At 33.3% G+C, this 21,491-nt stretch overlaps 3 protein-coding genes and 1 pseudogene across 4 annotated transcripts; 3 read left to right on the forward strand and 1 right to left on the reverse strand.

Moving 5' to 3' along the window:
• The first annotated feature begins 408 nt into the window (after positions 1 to 408).
• LOC142631347 (small ribosomal subunit protein mL104 (rPPR9)-like) lies at positions 409 to 20,425 on the forward strand. Of its 2 annotated transcripts, none has more exons than XM_075805489.1 (2): positions 409 to 2,409; positions 19,845 to 20,425. In XM_075805489.1, the coding sequence occupies exon 1, from the start codon at positions 499 to 501 to the stop codon at positions 2,248 to 2,250; it is 1,752 nt and encodes a 583-aa protein (XP_075661604.1). In that variant the 5' UTR covers positions 409 to 498; the 3' UTR covers positions 2,251 to 2,409; positions 19,845 to 20,425. The 2 variants fall into 2 exon arrangements, with proteins under 2 accessions (XP_075661604.1, XP_075661605.1); XM_075805490.1 differs by having other exon boundaries at positions 19,956 to 20,425.
• On the forward strand, positions 569 to 7,097 carry LOC142631350 (biotin synthase, mitochondrial-like; annotated as a pseudogene).
• LOC142631349 (NAC domain-containing protein 1-like) lies at positions 15,773 to 16,920 on the reverse strand. The gene is made up of 2 exons (XM_075805492.1): positions 16,426 to 16,920; positions 15,773 to 16,069 (listed from the first exon to the last, which is right to left on the reverse strand). The coding sequence occupies exons 1-2, from the start codon at positions 16,918 to 16,920 to the stop codon at positions 15,773 to 15,775; spliced, it is 792 nt and encodes a 263-aa protein (XP_075661607.1).
• Positions 17,722 to 20,425, forward strand: LOC142631348 (small ribosomal subunit protein mL103 (rPPR7)-like). Its single transcript, XM_075805491.1, has 2 exons — positions 17,722 to 19,434; positions 19,953 to 20,425. Exon 1 carries the CDS (start codon positions 18,307 to 18,309, stop codon positions 19,237 to 19,239), a length of 933 nt encoding a protein of 310 aa, XP_075661606.1. The 5' UTR covers positions 17,722 to 18,306; the 3' UTR covers positions 19,240 to 19,434; positions 19,953 to 20,425.
• Positions 20,426 to 21,491: the final 1,066 nt, after the last annotated feature.

Here is a 21,491-nt window from a genome sequence, read left to right on the forward strand (position 1 = left end):
TTATTACTATTATAATTTTTTTTACTTGCTATTAACTGTATGACATCTAAATATTGTTATGAAAATGTTTTGCTTGTAATTTTATTGTTTTTTTTTTTAAAAAAAAACACACATTTTATCTAAGTTCTGGTGTGAAAATGCTGTGCTTGTAATTTTATTGTTAAAAAACACACACACACATTTTATCGAATAATTTTAGTAATAGGTAGTGCCAAATATTTTTTCTTTCTTTACCTCAGTACCAAAAAGAGAAAACAAAAAGAAATTAATACAGTAATAATTTGGTAAATATTTTATTTTAATAAAAGAGGACAATTTGGACACATGCTGATCTTTTTTTTTTTTTTTTTTGGGAGCGATATCCATTAAAAAAAAAAAAAAAAAAAAAACCTTCGAAGAGAGGTTTTATGTTTTTTTGATAAACCCCTTGAAGAGCGTTGGATTCAGAAGAATGATGCATAGGACGTTCATTATCACAAGTTCAACCAAATTCAAGGAATGATCTTTAGAACTAAACATGGAGCTCTCACTCTTTCTTCAAACCTCTTCAAAACCCTCACACCCTTTCTCGATTCCTCTCCATTTTCTTCAATTCCCAAGCCTAATTTCTCCACTCCCAGAAGACCTGCTTCACTCATTGTGCCACCACCACCACCACCACCACCAACAACAACAACAACCTCACGCACTGTAAGTTCTTCTGATGTCAACTCAATCTGTTCTTTACTAATTTCAAGCCAACCCCATCAAACCACAACAAATATTGATGATTTGTTAAAGGGTTTTGAAGAAAAATTGAACTCTAATCTTGTGCTTCAAATTCTGATGAACTATAGGCAGTTGGGTAGGATTAAGACCTTGGAATTCTTTGCTTGGGCTGGAATGCAAATGGGTTTTCAGTTTGATGACTGTGTTGTTGAGTACATGGCTGATTTCTTAGGTAGGAGGAAGCTATTTGATGATATCAAGTGTCTTTTGGTAACTGTGTTCTTACATAAAGGTCGAGTTTCGTGTCGAACATTTTCGATTTGTATTAGGTTTTTGGGTAGGCAAGGTAGAGTTAGAGAAGCCCTTTGCTTGTTTCAGGAAATGGAATCACAATTTGGGTGTAAACCGGATAATCTTGTGTACAATAATATGCTCTATGTGCTTTGCAAGAAGGAAAGGTCTGAGGAACTAATTGATTTTGCACTAATGATTTTTAGGAGAATCGAATTGCCGGATACGTATTCGTACAGTAATATTCTTGTTGGTTTATGTAAATTTGGTAGGTTTGAGGCTGCACTTGATGTATTTGGTGAAATGGGTAGGGCTGGTTTAGTTCCTACTCGGTCTGCGGTGAACTTTCTTATTGGGGAGTTGTGTTCATTGAGTGCAAAAGAGGGAGCTGTTGAGAAAGTTAGAGTGAAAGATGCTCATAGACCCTTTACAATTTTAGTTCCAAATGTGGGTGCTAATAGTGGTGCTGTACAGCCTGCAGTTGCAGTGTTTTGGGCAGTTCATGAGATGGGTTTATTACCTAGTACATTTGTTATAAAGCAGCTGATTTCAGAGCTTTGTAGATTGGGTAAAATGGAAGAAGCTGTTAAGCTGTTGAAACTTGTTGAGGGATGGAAGCTGAGTTGTGTGGAAGAAGGTTACTATATTGTCATACAGGCATTGTGTGAACACCGATTGGTAGAGGAAGCCAGCCATTTGTTTGGGAGGATGCTCTCCCAGGGCATGAAGCCAAAGTTGGTTATTTACAATTCTGTTATTTCAATGCTATGCAAATTAGGGAATTTGGGTGATGCTAAAAGGGTTTTTGAGATTATGAATAAGAAGAGATGCCTTCCAGATAATTTTACCTATTCGGCATTGATCCTTGCTTATGGTGAAGCTAGGAATTGGGAAGATGCTTATGGCTTATTGATTGAGATGTTAGGACTGGGCTTATCTCCACATTTTCACACATATAGTTTAGTGGATAAACTTTTGAGGGATAATGCAAAGTTGGATTTGTTATTCAAATTGGAGCGGAAATTGGACTCTCAGATCTTGCAGAAGCTCTGTAAAGCAGGTGAACTAGGGGCTGCTTATGAGAAGCTAAAATCATTACTTGAAAAGGGTTTTTATCCACCAGTCTATATCAAGGATGCTTTTGAACATGCATTTAAAAAGAGTGGAAAATTGAAGATGGCTCGTGAATTGCTAGAGAAGATTGACAATGACTGCAAACCTGATGAGACAGAAATCAGAAGTTCTGTATAAACCATTAGCAAGATGTGTATTGTTTCTATTCCCTCATTGTTGTATTGTTTCTATAACACATCTCATAACCAGAATATTTGAGTACCTGTGTGCTTGTTCATTGCATCCATGTAGATATATCTGAATTTTCCAAATTTAAGCCACCCTTAAAGAACCAAGGTAACCTCTATAGGCTTTGTTATTTATTTATTTTTTTGGTGGGGGGATGGGGGGGGGGGGGTTGTGCTGTGAGGCGCCATACTTTATGAAAGAAGATGAAGACAGTTAATTTGTGGAGTTTGCTTTAAAAGGATGTTGGCTGACAGTTAATCAATTTTATTCATCAAGTTCAACCTAGTAAGAGTATTGTCAATTCACTTTTTTTTCACTAGCATGCTCTTTTGTATATATGGTGCAATCTTCAAAAGTTATAGTGTTGACCTTTGGATTTACTCCATAAACAATTGGAGAATGGAGATTACATGGGCCAACTACCAAATTCATTACCTAATTTACCATGGTCATTGTCTTCTCCACAAAAATGAAACCATGGTTAAAGTAATTAACAATATGACAATTTAGATTTTTTCAATGCTAAATTGTGTGTGTGTTTTTTTGGGTGTGTTTCGTAGCTTGTACAGCCACCGGGGAGGATGGCACTACCAGAAAAAACAGTCTTGTCTTCGTCCTAGAAGCGACGCTTCTATGACAAGTTGTTCCTCTTCTTTTCTCCTCCCACCGGTGGAGAAAGCTCAAAGAGCTTATAGGGTGAGTTTACATTTACTTTCAGCCTCTTTGATTGGTGGGCGGGCAAGCTCAGTCCCCTACTTAAGATTCCATTGATAAGAGTAATTTTCTGTTGTCACGACACTTTGGTTTGACTGACTTCTCTTATTCTATACTATAGAGTATATACTACTTCTAGCTTCTCTAGTGGCCCTTCCACTTTGGTGTAGTTGTGGTCTGGATTGGTACTGAATGGTCATATCAAACAAAGCTGAGCAGTATATGCCCTTCTCTGGGCATAATTATATTAATCTAAATTCTTGTTTTTGTCTGTATTAACATTATATCACAAAGTTTTGGGCTGATTAAAAGACAGTAAAGTTGAAGACAGTGTTTGAGAGATTGCTAAGGACAGGTGTACATTAATGCTAACATATGTAATTATATCTTGGGCCACACCAGGCATGCATCCCTCAATCCTAATGTGTCCCTTTTTATAAGTCAGGGAACTTGAAATATCAATACTGTATTTACCATCTCACTTGTAAACACTGTTTCTTTTGCTTTCTGGCGTGTGAATAATGTCATATTGTTGGGAAGAGTAGTTTCAGACTAAAGTGGTTGCAGAAACGAGCCTAAAGGAGGGTTATTTGTGATGGCATCTGACAGTGTTTCTCTGCCCTTCTAAAAAGGGTTAAACTTAGTACAGTTCTTTTGTACATTAGGTTCTCCAATTAAATTCAAACACATTACTGCAATAAATTTGATTGTGCTTGAAAAACATAATATAGTTTGTATTTTATTGGTTATGCAGCCATGTGCTTGAATTTAATTGGGGAACATATTATAGTGCACTTGAGGAACACTACTTTAGTTTTACCTTTCTGAAATTGCAAGAGCAATTCACTCTATTTGTTCAAATCTATTAGCACTAGCACTACTACTACTTGCTCATTTGTTCAAATCTATGAATTTTGAATACATAGTTCACTCAAAATGAAAAGGACTAAAACAACAGAACCGAAAAACTTTGACTTGTTCCTTGTATAAGCTTGCACAGTGATAACCCCATCTCTTTCTGAGCACTTATATTCTATTTTTTGTTACTCCATCAATTTATCTTCTTTTACTAATATCTTTGATACCACAGTAAAGTACAAATTGAAACAGGATTACTACGATTGAAATAGAAACAGAACACAAGTTAAACAAGGCTACAATTGAAGTAGATTGGTGTATCTTTAGGCTGCATCTCCCAGATACCCTGCTTAAGGGCTAAGGACACTGCCAAATTTAGAATCTGCCTCTACTAGTATATAAATGAACAATGAAAATTGAAAGCACATAAAAAACATTTAACGGTGAATAACCAGAAATGTCATCAAGGGGGTATTATCCAAATGTCATCACAACAAGGACTAATGATGAGCGCCTAGAAACCCTTGAGTCTGTTCATGATGCAGGGCTTAATGTCTGTTCAGGTAATTTAGTTACTCTCTTGAATATATTATGGTCAGACACATTAATTGTAGGAGTATATTGTAATCAAGCCAAATAAATGTGGTTAATTTCTTCTTCTTATTCAAAATGTAAATAGAATTTCATAAAATGACAAAAGTGGCCAAACGTTTATGCTGGTTCATTTTTATCAGGATAGAGCACTCTTTTGAAAGTGGAAAGTGGAAAGAATCTAATTTGTTCCCATATATAGCTAAAAAATTGTCTGCTAGACTCATGTCTCACTTGAAGTTATTTTTCTAAGCTTGAAATTTCTTCCCCTACATGCTAGGATGTTTAGGACATTCTTGACCCAGTGAGTTAGCTTGTAAAATCATTAGTACTTCATTTTATGTGGTCTATATTTCATGCCAGTTTCAAGTCTTATCACGGTGTGTCAGTTTACAAGAGGCATGTGAAATTATATTTGATTGGTAACCAATCCTCCAAAGGCATCATTCAATTTTCTTTATGTATTTTCCAAGTCAGTTCACAGAATTCTTGAAAATGGAGTTCAATATAGGTAGAACTATAACTTTCTTGACTGTGTTAGCTAATGGTCCGTTTGGATTGAGGGGGAGGGAGGGGGAGTAGAGTAGAGTATATTTAGCCCAAAATTAGCCTATTTTCAGCCTAGCGTACTCTACTCTACTCTACTCCACTCCCCCTCCTTCCCCCCTCCATCCAAACAGGTAAGTGTCAAAACTGTCACCAAAATCTTAGGCTTCTCTAAGATGGACAGAGGTTTTCTGGTGAACTTTAACCATAAGATTTCTAGAACTAAGGAGGTTACCTCACTAAAAAATTCTTAATAACTTAAAATTTGTTAATTCAAAAGTGGCGCCAAAGGACAGTGGTTTTTTCATTTTAATTTTATGGTTGTATTGATGAATAATGTCATATAATAGTCTCTTTCTGTATCACAAATAGAAACGTTAGTTATTTTGCTTAGGGAAAAATATTTTTCTTTCTATTGTTGTTTTAGAGGTTCCTACTCTGAACATATTCTCAAAATTGGCTCGACCTAGCCTTTAAGTTGCATTTTTAAAGGTAATTAATAATTTGAAAAAATAATACATTTGATGGGTGATTGTAACAACCTTGTTTGTCATTAGGGTGACTCCCTAGCCTTTGACTTTCTTCTCTTTGTTCACAAATCACAATCTTAAATCTGCTTGAAAAAATAAAAAAGGAAAAATGTATGTCACTATGAGTTGCTATATTATGTAGGAATGATGATTCACTCTTTAATTTCTGTTAATAGGAGGAATAATAGGGCTTGGAGAAGCAGAAGAGGACCTAGTTGGTCTTTTACATATATTGGCAACACTCCCCAGTCACCCTGAGAGTGTTCCCAGCAATGCACTGCTTGCAGTGAAAGGCACACCTCTTCAAGATCAGAAGGTAAATAGTTCTTATTCTGTTTATCTTAGAGTCTATAATGTAGGTTGTCAATCTGCCAATTCTTGTGCATGCTCATAATATGTTATTGGACATATCAACTCTATACTTTTATTGAAGTTAAAACTTCTGTACTTAATATTTAGAATATTGCAAGTTTGCAACTGTAGGGATTAAGGCTTTATTATAATAGGAAGGGAAGCAAGTAAAGAATAAAATAAAGTTAAAAAGGCAACCATATGAAAACAGGCAAAATTAATTTGAAGAGGCTGATCGTTGTATCAATACCTGCCTTTGGCTGCATCCATCACCCATGCTTCTTTCTACTTGGGTTACATTTGAATCATTTAATGATGAAATAATTATCAAATGAGAGTAGTAGTAAATCTTCTATAGTCGACCACCGCGCACCCTTGGTGCTGTGGTCACTCCACAAGCATTTATACTTATGGAGTGTTGGGGGCAAGGGCTAGGGTACAAGTCTCCAGGAGGGAGCTTTACACACATATACATTTAGATTAGGTTAAAGTTGAAATTCTATCTTGTAAAAAAAAAAAAAAAAAACTTCGATAGTCATTGTCATTAAAGTACCCACCACTAGCACTGGAAACAAAAGAAAATAAACCCTTTTTAAATTGTTTAATTATATTTATATTTGCCAAAAGCCGTGTAGTTTAATTGACAATTCCTTGAGCGCATGCTCAGAGATTAGTTTAACAATAGACCCTCTTCCTTTTTGGTTCAGCCAGTTGAAATATGAGAGATGTTTCGAATGATTGCCACAGCATGCATAGTCATGCCCAAGGCAATGGTCAGGCTGTCAGCTGGAAGAGTTTGGTTCTCCATGCCTGTGCAAGCATTGTGCTTTCTTGCTGGTGCAAATTCGATCTTCACTGGGGAGAAGCTCTTGACTACTCCTAACAATGATTTCAATGCTGATTAACTCATGTTCAAGGTGCTTGGACTTGTTCCAATAGCTCCCAGTTTTGATGATGCTGCGGCAAATGTCTATGAAGCAGAGGCTTGTGAGAAAGCTGCTTCCAGTTCAGGTTAAACTCACAGAAAGCGAATGTTATATCCTATCATTGTAGAAGAAAATGTTCTTTGAAAAAAAAAAAAAAAAAATATGTCATCATTGTGGAATTAGGTACGACATACATTTGGTCCCTTCTAATGACACGGGTACAATTTAGATATCAATATCACAGTCTGCATATTTTCAAGCCACAGGCTGCATTAAACTTTATACCGATTTTTAGGGGGCTTGGGTATATAGTGTCTACAAAAAATTTTACATTGTTGAGGTTATTGATTGTGATTGGTCTATAATAATGGTAGTCTCATGTGAAAGAGATGCTGCACTAATCAAAATCTACCACTGCAATAAGTTGTGAAATTTGTGCAGCATTATTGAGATTTATAATGTTCTTTGAACTTATACTAAATACCAGCTTCAACCGAGAAAAATCTCTAAAGCCCCCATTCAATAATGCTGAAATTAGTTTGAGAGTAACAACTACGATTTTGGCAATTGAAGCTTCACTATGAAATTCTCATAAATTAAACCATATTTTTTCTTAGGTATAGTAAGCCATGCAATTTTAAATTTTCAATCAATTGCTAAAAGAAATAACTTTAAAAATCACGGATCATACTTGTTTTGACAAGATATTGCTAGAATGCTTGAGCCAGCTACCGTTAATTTGGCAGAGTACTATTGACAATGTTGTTCTCACTGTCCATTCCAGAAATAGTGGTTTTGTTCAAGAATTTTATATATGGAATTATTTTTATTAGTGTGCTTTATCAAATTTATTCCAACATCAACCAAAATGTTCTTTCAGAACCTGAAAAGGTCAAAATCATTATTTTTGGAGACCACTTGATCAATGGGGATGAATAGTGCAAGCCTCAACCTCAATACCACAGGAGAAACATTCAATGAGCCAAGGATCAAATAAGTAAACTCTTTGATTAATGAATTCAGTAAAATACAGACTGTGATTCAGTCTCCATGTAGTTCAAATCCTTTGTCTTGTACCCATCCTTGAAGTCAATCCACTGCTTATCCTTCACACTATCTTCTCCCACTCCACCATATACCAAACAATCCATCAATACAAAATAGAATACATACAAAATGTGAATTAAAGATATGATGATTTAACATTTAAAAAAAAAAAGTTCAGACCTGGTTACAATGATCTTGCACTTTTAATTCCAATACCAAAACCGTTTTGAGATTATTCATAACTTCTGACTTGCCAATAATTTTATTTTTTATTGCTCTAGTTTTTGTTAATTTATTAGTTCAATCTGCGTAAATAAAATTATTGTGTTAAATAGGATCATAGATTTGAACAATTTTAGACTTTGGTCAATATAATTGGTAGGGAGCTGCTTGAGACAGCACAATTAGGGAGTTAATTGGGACAGAATAATGGAATTAAGGATGCTAGCACACTGCATTCAAGTTCAAGAAAAAAAAGCCTCTATACCTAATCCCTTGTAATCAAGAAAGAACCATTACAAATCAAATTTCTTCCTCTGTCTTCTCATGCTCCATAAATCTTCCTTTGCAGTTTGAATCTGCTGCCATCCAGGAAGTCTTATGTTCAGACATAATACCAACTTCAATTTATAATTGTCTATAATATCTCTTGGTTTGGTTAAGTAAGCTAATACCAACATTCACAATGTCAGTTATACATGGTCTTACTCTAGTACAACTTTTGAATTTCAATATGATTTCAAGGAGATCTGTCAAAGTATCATTCCTTTTGAGAATATATGCAGGAGGACTAAGTATCTTGACTTTAAGACAACTATTCTATAAAGAAACATTAATAAAAAAGAAGAAGAGGATTTAGAACATATTTTCCTTATTGGCTAACACTCTTAAAATGCTATTTTGTTAATTAATCAAAAATTTTTTCTTATATTATCTTTTCGTCTTTTACTTGTATATTTGATACCACAGTCAAATCCAGATGGAAACTAGAATAGTACAGCAATCACAAATTGAAGTAGAAACAAGGATATCATATAGTTTAAGTATGCCCTGCAGCAAAATTTGCTTCAGATGTTAACTCTCGTCCATAAAAGTAGACTATTATCTGTCCTATATACATATATGCACAATTTAACATACAGCACAATGAACAACCTTCCTGTTATAGCTAAACATAACTTTTAGGATTAGCAACAGATTTACTGCTCTTCCAATCTATGATGTCAACACTCTCAGCTATATGAAATCAAGTTTAAAGGATAAAATAGAAATCTTAAGTCAATGATGAAGGTAGAACCGCCCCGTTAAAGGCAGCTCAAGGTCTCTTGGCTGATCAGAGTTTAGAGTTCCAGTTGCCATAATGTAAAAATATGATTGTTAACATTGCCAAATATACAGCCACCAAGCCAATCTTCGGATTGCTACATTTTCTTTAATGTTCCTAGATACCATATAACTACAAATTTGGTTTTAGTAATCTTTTAGCCCACCAGATGGATGTGCAAGCATCAACAAAGACTTTGCCCATATTAAGATCATGTCTTTAAAACATGATTTCAATTAATTTAATAATAATAACTATTTTTCAATATATATATATATATACACACACACATATTCGTTAGACTAGCTTAAAACTATGTCTTGATTTAAAAAAAAAATACACATTTTATAAAAAAAATTGAATGTTTTGATTTGATAATAAAAAACAATTATCATGAGCTAGTCTTATAAGTTGAAACTTGAAACTATCTCTCAAAAAATAAAAATAAAAAACTAAAACTAATAATTTGGGTTTTCTTTTTTGAATCACAATATTTAAACATGACCTTTTTTCAAACAATAAAAAAGAAAGAATAAAAAAGAAATAAAACAACGCATGTTGAGGGTTGAGACTTTCTTTGAGAGGAAGTTGAGATCAATAATTTTATAACATGTGTAATTTTAATATTTAAGCTTTCTAAACAAATGAACTTGAGGATATTTGGGGCATAAAAAAAAAGTAGGAATCCAAACAGGGAAAATCCTTTAAATAGTAGTATAAATAATAATCAAGAAACAAAGAAAGAAATGATGGTCAAAGCAAAGATAATGATAAAGTGAGGGAAGTGATGAAGTGGGGGAAGATTAGAGGGAAAGAAAAAGAAAGTAAAGAAAGAAAAGAAACTAAATTCCCTACCACAACCTAAAGAATAAGATTGAAGAGGTTTGTATCTTGCGAGGAAAAAAAAAAATCAAGTTTGTGGCCTCCACTTTCTAAGACCCCTTGGAAACAAAGAGAGACAATTTTATGTTATATTAACATAAAATAATGCATGTGCTTATAACACTCACACACACACACAAAATAATTTTATAATGTCATGACATCTTAATTTGATATAACACATTTTTTACATAAATTATAATGCTATGTTTATAATGTCATGGTTGCAATTGTTGCAAAAACAACTAAATTTGAGTAAAAATGTCATATTTCAAATTAATTGTTTCTCACATATAAAAAAAACCAATTGTATCTCATATAAATCTTTTTTTTAAAAAATGATATTAAAATTTCATTATGCTTAAAATAATTAATATAACAAAGTAAACATATTTGTTATATTAGTAAGCTTTCTAATTACATAGAATACATATTACAGTGTTAGTTTCACACACACATACACACACTTGCATGCGCCCACATACACACAAAGGAGTTAGGAAATTTAAATGATTAAGATTAATTTTAGTGGATTCATAAATATTTTATTTTATTTATGGCTATTGTAAGGTCGCAATTTTTACCTAGGCCCAACAAGAATGAGGGTATAAGCCCAAAGAGCCTAATACAATAAATTTATAGAGTATGGGTCAGATCTCTTGTTTCTAATGAGCTTAAATAGTAACAACAATGGCCCCAGACTACAAAACAACAAGGATGAACGAGATTATATGATGAAACTTATTCTCGGACTCAAGCCGAGGACCCGATGCTTGTATTTCTCATTCCTTAAAGATTAATTACACATATCTAATTTACAGTATTTTTTTCTTTTTCTTTCATCCCTGGGACCTCTTTCTCCTTCTTGTACTCCCCCTCGCCTCTTATTTTTGCTTCCCACGTGTAGGTCCAGATTGCTAATGTTGATATTTGTCTCATCAACCCTTCCGAAAGTCTTTGGGTAATAACTGTAAAGCTGAAATTCACTGTTCAAATATTACTTCCTCATTAATGCGGCCAGAGATTAAGGTACAGAGCCTTCAATATGGTGGTAGCAACTTTCTCTAAGATATTTCCCAACTATTCTTGCTCTCCGTGCTCCCATGAAACATATCTTCATTTTCAAAACCTCTTATAGGATCATTCTAGTCAACATGACTTACCGTCTGACCCCCATCTCGACTGGCCGAGGAGATACCCTTCCTTAGATCGCTTCCATTAGCCTCTTCTGCCACAATTTACCCTTAGGTCTCCAAATTTGACATCCTCATCGTTACCAATCCGTCCTTGGACAGGTAATGATCTTCGGACAAAGCCTATGGATCGAAAGCACCTCTTGGGCCTTTTACCCCCACAATTATTGTGACAATTGTTGTTAAAATAACTAAACATGAGTAAGAATGTCATATTCTAAATTTATTATTATTATTATTATTATTCCAACTAAAAATTATTTTCTATATAGAGTTTATAAAAATAATAATATGACATTCATTTAAAATAAATAATTAATGCACAACAATAAATAATTAATATATGCATTTACTTTATTGGCTAATTCAATGAACTAATATTTTAATATAAATTCAAATTTTGTTGAAGTAGAAAACTAAATAAAGAGAAGTTCAAGGAATGTGCCACATGGCACAATCTCATACTCTCCAACATGAGTTTTTTGATATTTTATGTAAAACGTTTTTGTATAATGTTTTACATATAGTATAAGAAAAAGTAAACTAAATTAGAGTAAAGAAACATATATATTTTGGAACATTAAAAATTAGTTTAGTAGTTTCACAGCAAATTTGGCATTCTCAAGGTAAGATTAATTTTATAACAAATTATGAAACTAAAGATAAATGCAAAAGAATAACGGGACCATGAAATCAACTAATTTTTGTTGTATTCACATATTTCATACCATGAAATTAAAGTGCCCAACTCTCTCACTGTTTTTTACTCATCAATAATGTGACATTACAACATGATATGAGCAAGTGTGTATGCATATATCTTATAGATGATTTAAAATTAAACTATGGTAGAATATGACTCTATATTGCACAACAAATATTCTCTCTACTTATATACCCAAAACAAAAGCTATCCAAAAAAATTACCCAAACCTAAATCATATTTAAGCCCCTAATTTAAAAAAAAAAAAAAAAAATTACCCGTAGGGGTTTTGACATCTTAATGGTAGTGGGAGAACTATATAATAGAGGTGGTGACCTCTCATATTCATTTTTCTTTCTCTTTCAAATGTTTTGTCAGTCTTAGGTCTTTTATTTGGTAATATATAGTGAAACAGTGCATTTTATTTAACAATTTGCAACATTTTTGTATCTCTCTATCTCTCTTCAGGACTTTGTCTAATTAGTTATTACTATTAGTCCTTAATCATTATTATTATTTTTTTAAAAAAATACTAAAACAATATGTATGCTAAAATACATGAAGAAAGAAAAATAGAGAAATGTGTAGTGTAAGCTTAGTCAATTATTGAGACATTAATGAGAAAACAGTAAAATAAGCTAATGTGAACTTTTAGATAACAGTAAAAAAAACTTAATGAAAGAGGTAAAAAAAATGCTAAATGCAAAATTAGAGTGCCACTTGGCAAGATCTCGTGCACTCTCGCATGAAATCTTTGCTTTTATTATATATACAAACCTAAATTATATTCAATTCCTAGATTTGAAAAAGAAAAGGGGAAAAAAAAAAAAATAACTTTACCGGTTATGGGTACACGGTCTGTCTCTCTGATGTTGGAAGATTTTTCTCTCCCCAGTCCCCACCCTGTGCCTTCTCTGTTTACTGTTCTGCCAAGGTTTTGGGTCTACAAAATTGTTTTTTGAAACTTTTTGATTTCATCACCTCTCTCTTTCTTGGCTTCTTTCTCCATGTACTCATCGCCTTTCTCTATATGGCTGGTTTTTTTTTTTTTAATTTAATATTTTGTAGGTTTTGATCTCTCGATCTCTTTCCTTCTTCATTCTCTGTATCGCAAGTTTTTTTTTTTTGGGACTATTGCAAGCCCTTTATAGGTTTTAATTGTATTATAACCGGTTAGGTTTCCTTTTATACCAAGAGGCTTTTAAACAGTGTTGCAGCATTACCAAACAACATAATTTATCGCTTTTTAATTTGTGTGTGTCTGAATTTTAGATAGCCACTTTTCCTACATGACAGCACCTCCTTAATTGTCGGAATCAACTTTCTCTCAGCTTCTGCTATTATATATAGTATATGATATTAATAAATAAAGTCCCACTTTCTTCAACTCTCTAATTTCTTTCTTCTTCAAGTCTGCGTACAAACTCAAAATTCATAGCAATTAATCTCACCAAAATCCCACCAAAATTCACTCTTTTGAGTACTTAAATATTTAAATTCATTCTATTAAGTTTAAAATCATGCTCTTTTAGCTGCTAATCTTTTTTAGGTGCTCTAGTTTGCAAATGAGTGTCAAGAGCTACCAGAAGCTAATGGCACACTAAAAAGCTCATGATGGCTATCTCATGGATCTTATGGTCAATGAGTCATATTTCATTCAAAAGGTTATACTATACATTGCATTTGGGTTCAACCATAAGCCAATCAAATTTCACACCTCATGTAAATGATAAAAATAAATGATTTGTCTACTAGGATCAAAAGTGCCCTTGTGTGAGAGTGATTTTAACATACATGTAAAAAGTAAAAACACTTAACTGAATGATTTGGTGAGTTAAGAGAAAATTTTTCATTTCATTTTCATCACATTGAAGCAGGAAGCGTTGTAGTCTTTCTAGCCTCTTTGGGGTGAATTGAGGTGTTTTTTTAGTTTTTTTTTACAAGATAGAAATTCTACTTTAGTTTAATCTAAGTGTATATATGTGTGAAACTCTCTCTTTTGTCTATTAAAAATATAATAACAAAAATAAGTGCTCGCGCATGGCAAAGGTTTAGGCTAGTATGTGTGTGTGTGTTTGTGTGTATATATATAAAGTCATAGCTTAGAGAAAATCAAATTAGATTTTAATTGAATTTTTAATTTTGCACCATATGTATCATCTAATTCTTAATTTTTGATCTATGTGAATTATTGAGTGTAAAAATCAAAGAGTCTAATTGGATTTTAATTGGAGTCTAATTTTGCACCACGTGTCCATTTAATTTTTTAATTTTTGTGGCAAATGAAATTATTAGGTGTAAAAACCAAAGAGTTTAAATTTAGTTAAATTCTAAATCATATATGTAAAATATGAGGAATCTTTATATATTATAGAAATGTATAGTTTAAAAAATGTGTAAACTAATACCATATTACCATGTATAATTTTTTTTTGAAGAAAATGTCATGTATAATTTGAACCTCTTTTTAAAAAAAATGTATCATTTGAATTATGTAATTGAGATTTTTTTTATTTTTTATTTTATACAAAATAAAATTTCTACTCTAACTCAATTTAAGTTTATATGTGTAAAGCTCTCTTCTGGAGGCTTGAACCCGACTATTGCCCCCCACACCCAACAAGTATTTATACTTGTAGAGTGACCATCGCAGACCGCACCAAGGGTCGGTGGTTGAAATTGTTTTAAATTGTATATGTGCATATGCACGAAATTACATACTAGTTATATTAAAGTCACACAATCAATATCAAAATTGGCTTCTAATTTTACTCTAATTTTGCTCTAAGTGTAAATTTAATTTTCTTAATTTTAATATAAGTGATCCATTAATACTACTCAACATAAGAGGCAATAGTTTTGACCCTAATTTCGTATTTAATTTTTTTTTCCTAAAAAAACGCTAATTAAAAAAAGTCCGGAAATTAAAAAGAATATACGGAAATAACCAAATACTCGTTGCCTGTACAACGAAAATAACCATGATAACGCACCCTTTGTTGCCAATCATGAAGCTCGGTTGGAACCTTGAAAACGGTCTTCACATCACAGGTATATGACATCATCTCGGTTATCTGATAATGACCCTTCTGTTCTGTTCTGTTCTGTTGGGGACTTCTGTTCAGTTTTGGTCTGGACCCACCCCAGTTGGTGGCACTACCCCGCACGTGATGTTTGTTTATTATTATTATTATTATTATTTTATTTTTTATTTTATATAATTAGATTATTTATTTCTTTAAGAAAAAAACCTCAGTAAATATTACACGTGCCCTATATCAGATTCGTACTTGGACGCATATTATCTCATTTTCAAGCACTCCCAATTCTCAAAAGTTTTTTTCCTTCAAAATTACTAGGTTGCCCTCCACACCACACCGCCTTCAACTTCCACTTCAACGCTAGCTGTAAACTTCAAAAGTGAACGTTGTTGAATTTTGTTTTTATATTATATTAATAAATAAATAAATTCCCACTTTCTTCAACTCTCTAATTTCTTTCTTCTTCAAGTTTGCGTACAAACTCAAATATCAACTACATTAAACTGTTTAATTTAATGCTCATATAGAAGCTGTATAATAAGAGAAGAAAAATACCAAACATAAAAGGATATACAAAAAGAGAATGAAGATGAAACTCTAATCAATATATATAGCAGCTTTAAAAACAAAGTCAGATATGCCACATTTCTTTTACACTATGATCTGTCTCAACCGAGTTGGTTGGTTTACTTATCTAAACAGTATTAGCAACTATAAGAATAACATTCTCTCAATTTGTACCAGGTTTAAAATCAAAGTAAACTCCTATGCAAATAACGAATTACACCAAGCTTCAAGATCTTCCTCTTGCTCCATATTCAACGGTGACATGTTATGTGATGCACTATCCATGCTTATAACTTCAGTCCAATCAATATCACTGAAATCCAAATGTGGTGTCTCAATAGTAACCTCTGTCTGAGGAGTGTTCGTCTCTTCTGAAATCAATGATGGAATCTCCAGATTCTCAGACGTAGCAATGTCCTCTTCCTGGTGTAAATTGTCTCTTGCAAACCCTCTCTGTTTTTTGAATTTATTAATCTGGCAGAGCACAAAATCATCCTGAAATTAAAGGGAAAAAAAAAATGTCATTTAGAGGTAGACGGATTGATAAAATGACACAAGATAATTAACTAAGCTGTCCTATATACTCCAATTTAATCTTTAAAAAAAAGTACTTATATAATTAATAAAAAAATCAAGAAACAGAGCATGTTGAAAGACCAAAAAAAAAAAAAACAGAGCATGTTGAAAGACCAAAAAAAAAAAAGAAACAGAACGTGTTGAAAGAAAAAAAAATAAAACTTTTATTGTAGCAATAATAATAAAAAAAAGGAAAAAGAAAATCAAGAAACAGAACAATACGGTGGAGACAATCCATTAAAAACAGAACATTAAAAAAAAAAAAAAAAACTTACATTATTGGTTGTGTTTGCGTAGATTCCATCGAGTCTATACTCGTGCATTGTCCATCTTGTATTAGGGAAAAGTCCTTTCTTTGCAACAAAGGTGAAGGTTCTCTTAGAACCAATATGTCTCTGTTCTTTATGATTGAACCCATCACGCATCTCTTCATCATCCTCATCACTGTCACTGTGATCATACACCTTGACATCTTTTTGAGCCCTCCAAGTGCCAAATTCTGTTGCTCTCACAACCCTTTTCCCTTTCTCCTTCTTCTTCTTAGTAAGCTTAGTGTAACAATAGAGGGTTTGAATTGCAGAACTGTGAAAGAGTGTGGTCCAGACCTTGGGGTCACCGTACACATCAATGTCCTTCACAGGATTATTTGAAGGCAAGGGATTACCGGTGACCTTCCTGAGAAGGTAGTACTCGACCAAGTCCCTTTGATGAGGGCGAAAGATGAAACCCGGTGGCAACCCCCCCATGATGTCCTTCTCCTCCATGGCCATGGCCATGGCTAAAAACGAATGAATGAATTCTTTCGAGAAAAGAAAGAATAAATGGGTTCAATTGCAGAGGAAGAGGAAGAGCAAGAGCGAGCAATTGTACTGAATTGCGGCTCAGAGAACAGAAGAAGAAGAAGGAAGAAGAAATAAAAGCCTATTATGATGAAAAAGAAAAAGTAAGGAATGAAGTACAGGCTTTTATATTCTAAAAGTTCCAACGGTCACTAGGGTTAGTTTTAATCAATTAATTATTATTTTATTATATATAAATTTTAGAACGGCGGCGTGCTTTTTTTTTATTGGAGTTAGCCGGCGTACTATTATTTTATTATATATAAACTTTGCCCCATACATACATACATATATATATATATATATATATAAACTTTTCAGTCATGTTTAGATTTGGGGAATTAGGGTTTGGAGGTTGTTGCTGTACGGAGGAGGAGGAGGAGGAGTTGGGAATTAGGGATTGGGATTGGGATTGGGAAGAGAAGGCAGTGGGGTTATGGGTGAAGAAGATAAGGTCACCGGAGGTAATACCGAGGGATTGGAGAGTGGCTTCAGGAGATGACGCGTGGAGCTCGTCTTTGCGGTTTATGGAGAAAGAAATGAAGAGAAGAGGAAGAGGAAGAGGAAGAGGAAGAGGAGAGTGATTGGGAGAGTAGACGAGGGATTTGGGAGTTCCATTTTTTTGCTTTCCATGGATTCGAGGGACCCAAGTCTGAGTTTCATGATTTGGGAGTTCCATTTTTGCTTTCCATGGAATTTCTTCACTTTTATTTGATTGGTGAGCACCTCATTTCCTTCTTTTATTTAATTCTGCCACTTTTAAGGCCTCTTTCTTATGCCTTCTGTTTGATTGTGGTACAAGGTTTCTTGTAATTCTTTAGTTGATTTTATTCATCATTTAAGTCTTCAGTAATATTCTTTAGGAAGCTCTTCATTTAGAGTGTTCCTTCATTTAATAACACTCTTCTTTACATATTGTTGAGATTCTGAGTTTATACTTGTGTACTTGGGTTTTGTCCCTTTGTGCTGTATTTTATCACTTAACCAAATGAGAAGAGAATGAAAAAAGGAGAGATTCCATATAATAATACTCTTAAACAACCTGTGGTATTTTGGCTATACATAGTGTGGAAGTTTAGTTACAAAATTATTTAACAGATACCGTGTGAGCAATGGTGAAAAGCCTATGGCGGAGAACTTCACCTTATTAATAACAATAAGGAATTAATGGCAGATGTTAGTTTTGGTTTAGTGTTTGGGTTTTTGCTTGTGAACTTTAATTTATTTAAAAATTATCATTACTAGCATAATAATGGTTAAGTGCTCTATGTGCTTTGCAAGAAGTAAAGATCTGAGGAACTAATTGATTTTATTCTAATGAGTTTTAGGAAAATCGAATTGCCAGATAAGTCTTCGTATAGTAATATTCTTGTTGGTTTATGTAAATTTGGTACGTTTGAGACTGCACCTGATGTTTTTGGTGAAATGGGTAGGGCTGGTTTAGTTCCTACTCGGTCTGCGGTGAACTTTCTTATTGGGGAGTTGTATTCATTGAGTGCAAAAGAGGGAGCTGTTGAGAAAGTTAGCGTGAAAGATGTTCATAGACCCTTTACAATTTTAGTTCCAAATGTGGGTGCCAACAGTGGTGCTGTACAGCCTGCAGTTGCAGTGTTTTGGGCAGCTCATGAGATGGGTTTATTAACTAGTACATTTGTTATAAAGCAGCTGATTCCAGAGCTTTGTGGATTGGGTAAAATGGAAGAATCTGTTAAGTTGTTGAAACTTGTTGAGGGAAGGAAGCTGAGTTGTGTGGAAGAAGGTTACTCTATTGTCATACAGGCATTGTGTGAACACCGATTGGTAGAGGAAGCCAGCCATTTGTTTGGGAGGATGCTCTCCCAGGGCATGGAGCCAAAGTTGGTTATTTACAATTCTGTTATTTCAATGCTATGGAAATTAGGGAATTTAGATGATGCTAAAAGGTTTTTTGAGATTATGAATAAGAAGAGATGCCTTCCAGATAATTTTACCTATTCGGCATTGATCCTTGCTTATGGTGAAGCTAGGAATTGGGAAGATGCTTATGGCTTATTGATTGAGATATTAGGATTGGGCTTATCTCCACATTTTCACACATATAGTTTAGTGGATAAACTTGTGAGGGATAATGCAAAGTTGGATTTGTTATTCAAATTGGAGTGGAAATTGGACTCTCAGATCTTGCAGAAGCTCTGTAAAGCAGGTGAACTAAAGGCTGCTTATGAGAAGCTAAAATCATTACTTGAAAAGGGTTCTTATCCACCAGTCTAAAAAGAGTGGAAAATTGAAGATGGCTCATGAATTGCTACGGAAGATTGACAATGACTGCAAACCTAATGAGACAGAAATCAAAAGTTCTGAATAAACCATCAGCAAGAAGGGTATTGAGTAGCTGCGTGCTTGTTCATTGCATCCATGTAGATATATCTAAATTTTCCAAATTTAAGCCACCCTTAAAGAACCAAAGTAACGTGTAGGCCTTGTTATTTTTTTATTTGTTTTTGGTGAGGTGCCATGCTTTATGAAAGAAGATGAAAATAGTTAATTTGTGGAGTCTACTTTAAAAGGATGTTGACTGACAGTTAATCAATTTTATTCGTTAAATTCAACCTAGTAAGAGTATTGTCAATTCAATTTTTTTCACTAGCATGCTCTTTTGTACATTGGTGCGATCTTCAAAAATTATAGTGACCTTTTGGATTTACTCCATAAACAATTGGAGATTACATGGGCCAGCTACCAAATTCATTACCTAATTTACTGTGGTCATTGTCTTCACCACAAAAATGAAACCATGGTTAAAGTAATTAACAATAATCTCTATTTTGACAACTTAGATTTTGTCAATGCTAAATTGTTATTTTTGTGTTTCATAGCTCGTACAGCCATTGGGGAGGATGGCACTACCGGGAAAAAAAGAAAAAAAAGTCTTGTCTTTGTCCAATGTTGAAAAGAATTCTAAGCAAGAAATATGCTTTCTGCAGCAGCAAGCTTCCAAGCAGGAAACTAGCACCCATCATCAGGGGAAGCTGCAGGTCAGTGCAGCCCGGCGTGCATCGCAGCAGAAGGGTGCAGCCCAGCATGCACCACAGGAGCAGGAAAAGATGCAAGTGAATGCAGGCCACAGTGCATCAGTGGAAGACCAGAGATGCAATCATGAGCAATGAAGAATTAGAAGACTTGATTGAATCAACACCTTATCATGATCAGATTATTCATTCAATTCAAGGGATGATGCCACATGGTCTGGAAGTTACTAGTTGATGTACACGTGTAATGATTAGGTAGCTTTAGTTGCAAAAAACTTTCCCTCCAAAATAGGGAGTTAGTTATTTTTGCTTTCTTTGTACACGATTGTATATAAAAATATAGAGATAGTGAATTAGATCAGTTAATTGGATTGTAATCTTTTCTAATCTGTATGTTTTAGTCTTTTAGATATTAGATCTCCAGTCTAATCTTTTTTTCCCCCCCTTTTTTTTTTCCTATGTTTATAAAAATAATAACAACTCCTTTTATGCTTTTTATTTTTAGATCTTAACCACTTAAAAAAATTTAAGATTTTCATGGTCAACTAAATCATCTTCATTGCCAATTGAGTCAATCACGAAAAACATTAATTTTTACAATTTTTTTAGGATAAATTTTAGCTACAAAATTGATTATAGACTTAGACTTAGACTACAAAGTAACTCAGTAAAATAAATATTACGGTATATTTTGAAAATCTAACTATTGAATTGCATGTTCTTTATGCTTTTAATACATATGTCAAATTTTATGTCAACTGGATATTAGTTACTATATAATCTATAAACTTATATTTTATGCATAATTTTAAATTACAAAAACTTGCAATTTAAAAATGTATTGATGACATAGCTATTGATTTTTAATTTTCTTGAAATTTTGCAAACATGGAGGTTTTAAGAAGAAAATGTAATCCAATGGTGGATTTGTCAAAATTCACTTCCAATAAAAAGATATTGAGTGTGTTTGTAGCCTAAGGCTACAACCGATTTTGTAACTAAACTTTATCATTTTTTTATTTGACTTTTGCTAAAGTCGAGACATATAATATTACATTATTTAATAACTTTTTATTGAATTAATAGTTAAAAATCTCACCGTTATATTATTTATTTTCTATATTCTTAACTGGTAAATTTTTATTTATTTATTATTTATTTTTAATATTGAGGCAGTATTGAAAACCGCATTCTTTAAAAGCAACCCCATTTTTTTCTTTAAAATATGATGAGAATACCGCCACATCAATTGCTACGGATCTAGATCCATATTTCATTAAAAACATATATTATATAATAACTAGACTAGGTAGGTACAGTCTACAAAGTATGGGCCTTTGTAAAGGGCGGTGGGGGTGGGAGCCATCTTAATACCAACAGAAATTAAAATTCTAGGATCCTTTGAATTTTCCATTCTCGTTGAATGATAATTTTTTTTTTGTCAAGTAAGGGATATAATATTTAAACCTCATTTACAGTTACATAAAAAATTAC

The sequence above is a fragment of the Castanea sativa genome, chromosome 4 (assembly GCF_040712315.1).
Source record: "Castanea sativa cultivar Marrone di Chiusa Pesio chromosome 4, ASM4071231v1".
Taxonomy (NCBI): domain Eukaryota; kingdom Viridiplantae; phylum Streptophyta; class Magnoliopsida; order Fagales; family Fagaceae; genus Castanea; species Castanea sativa.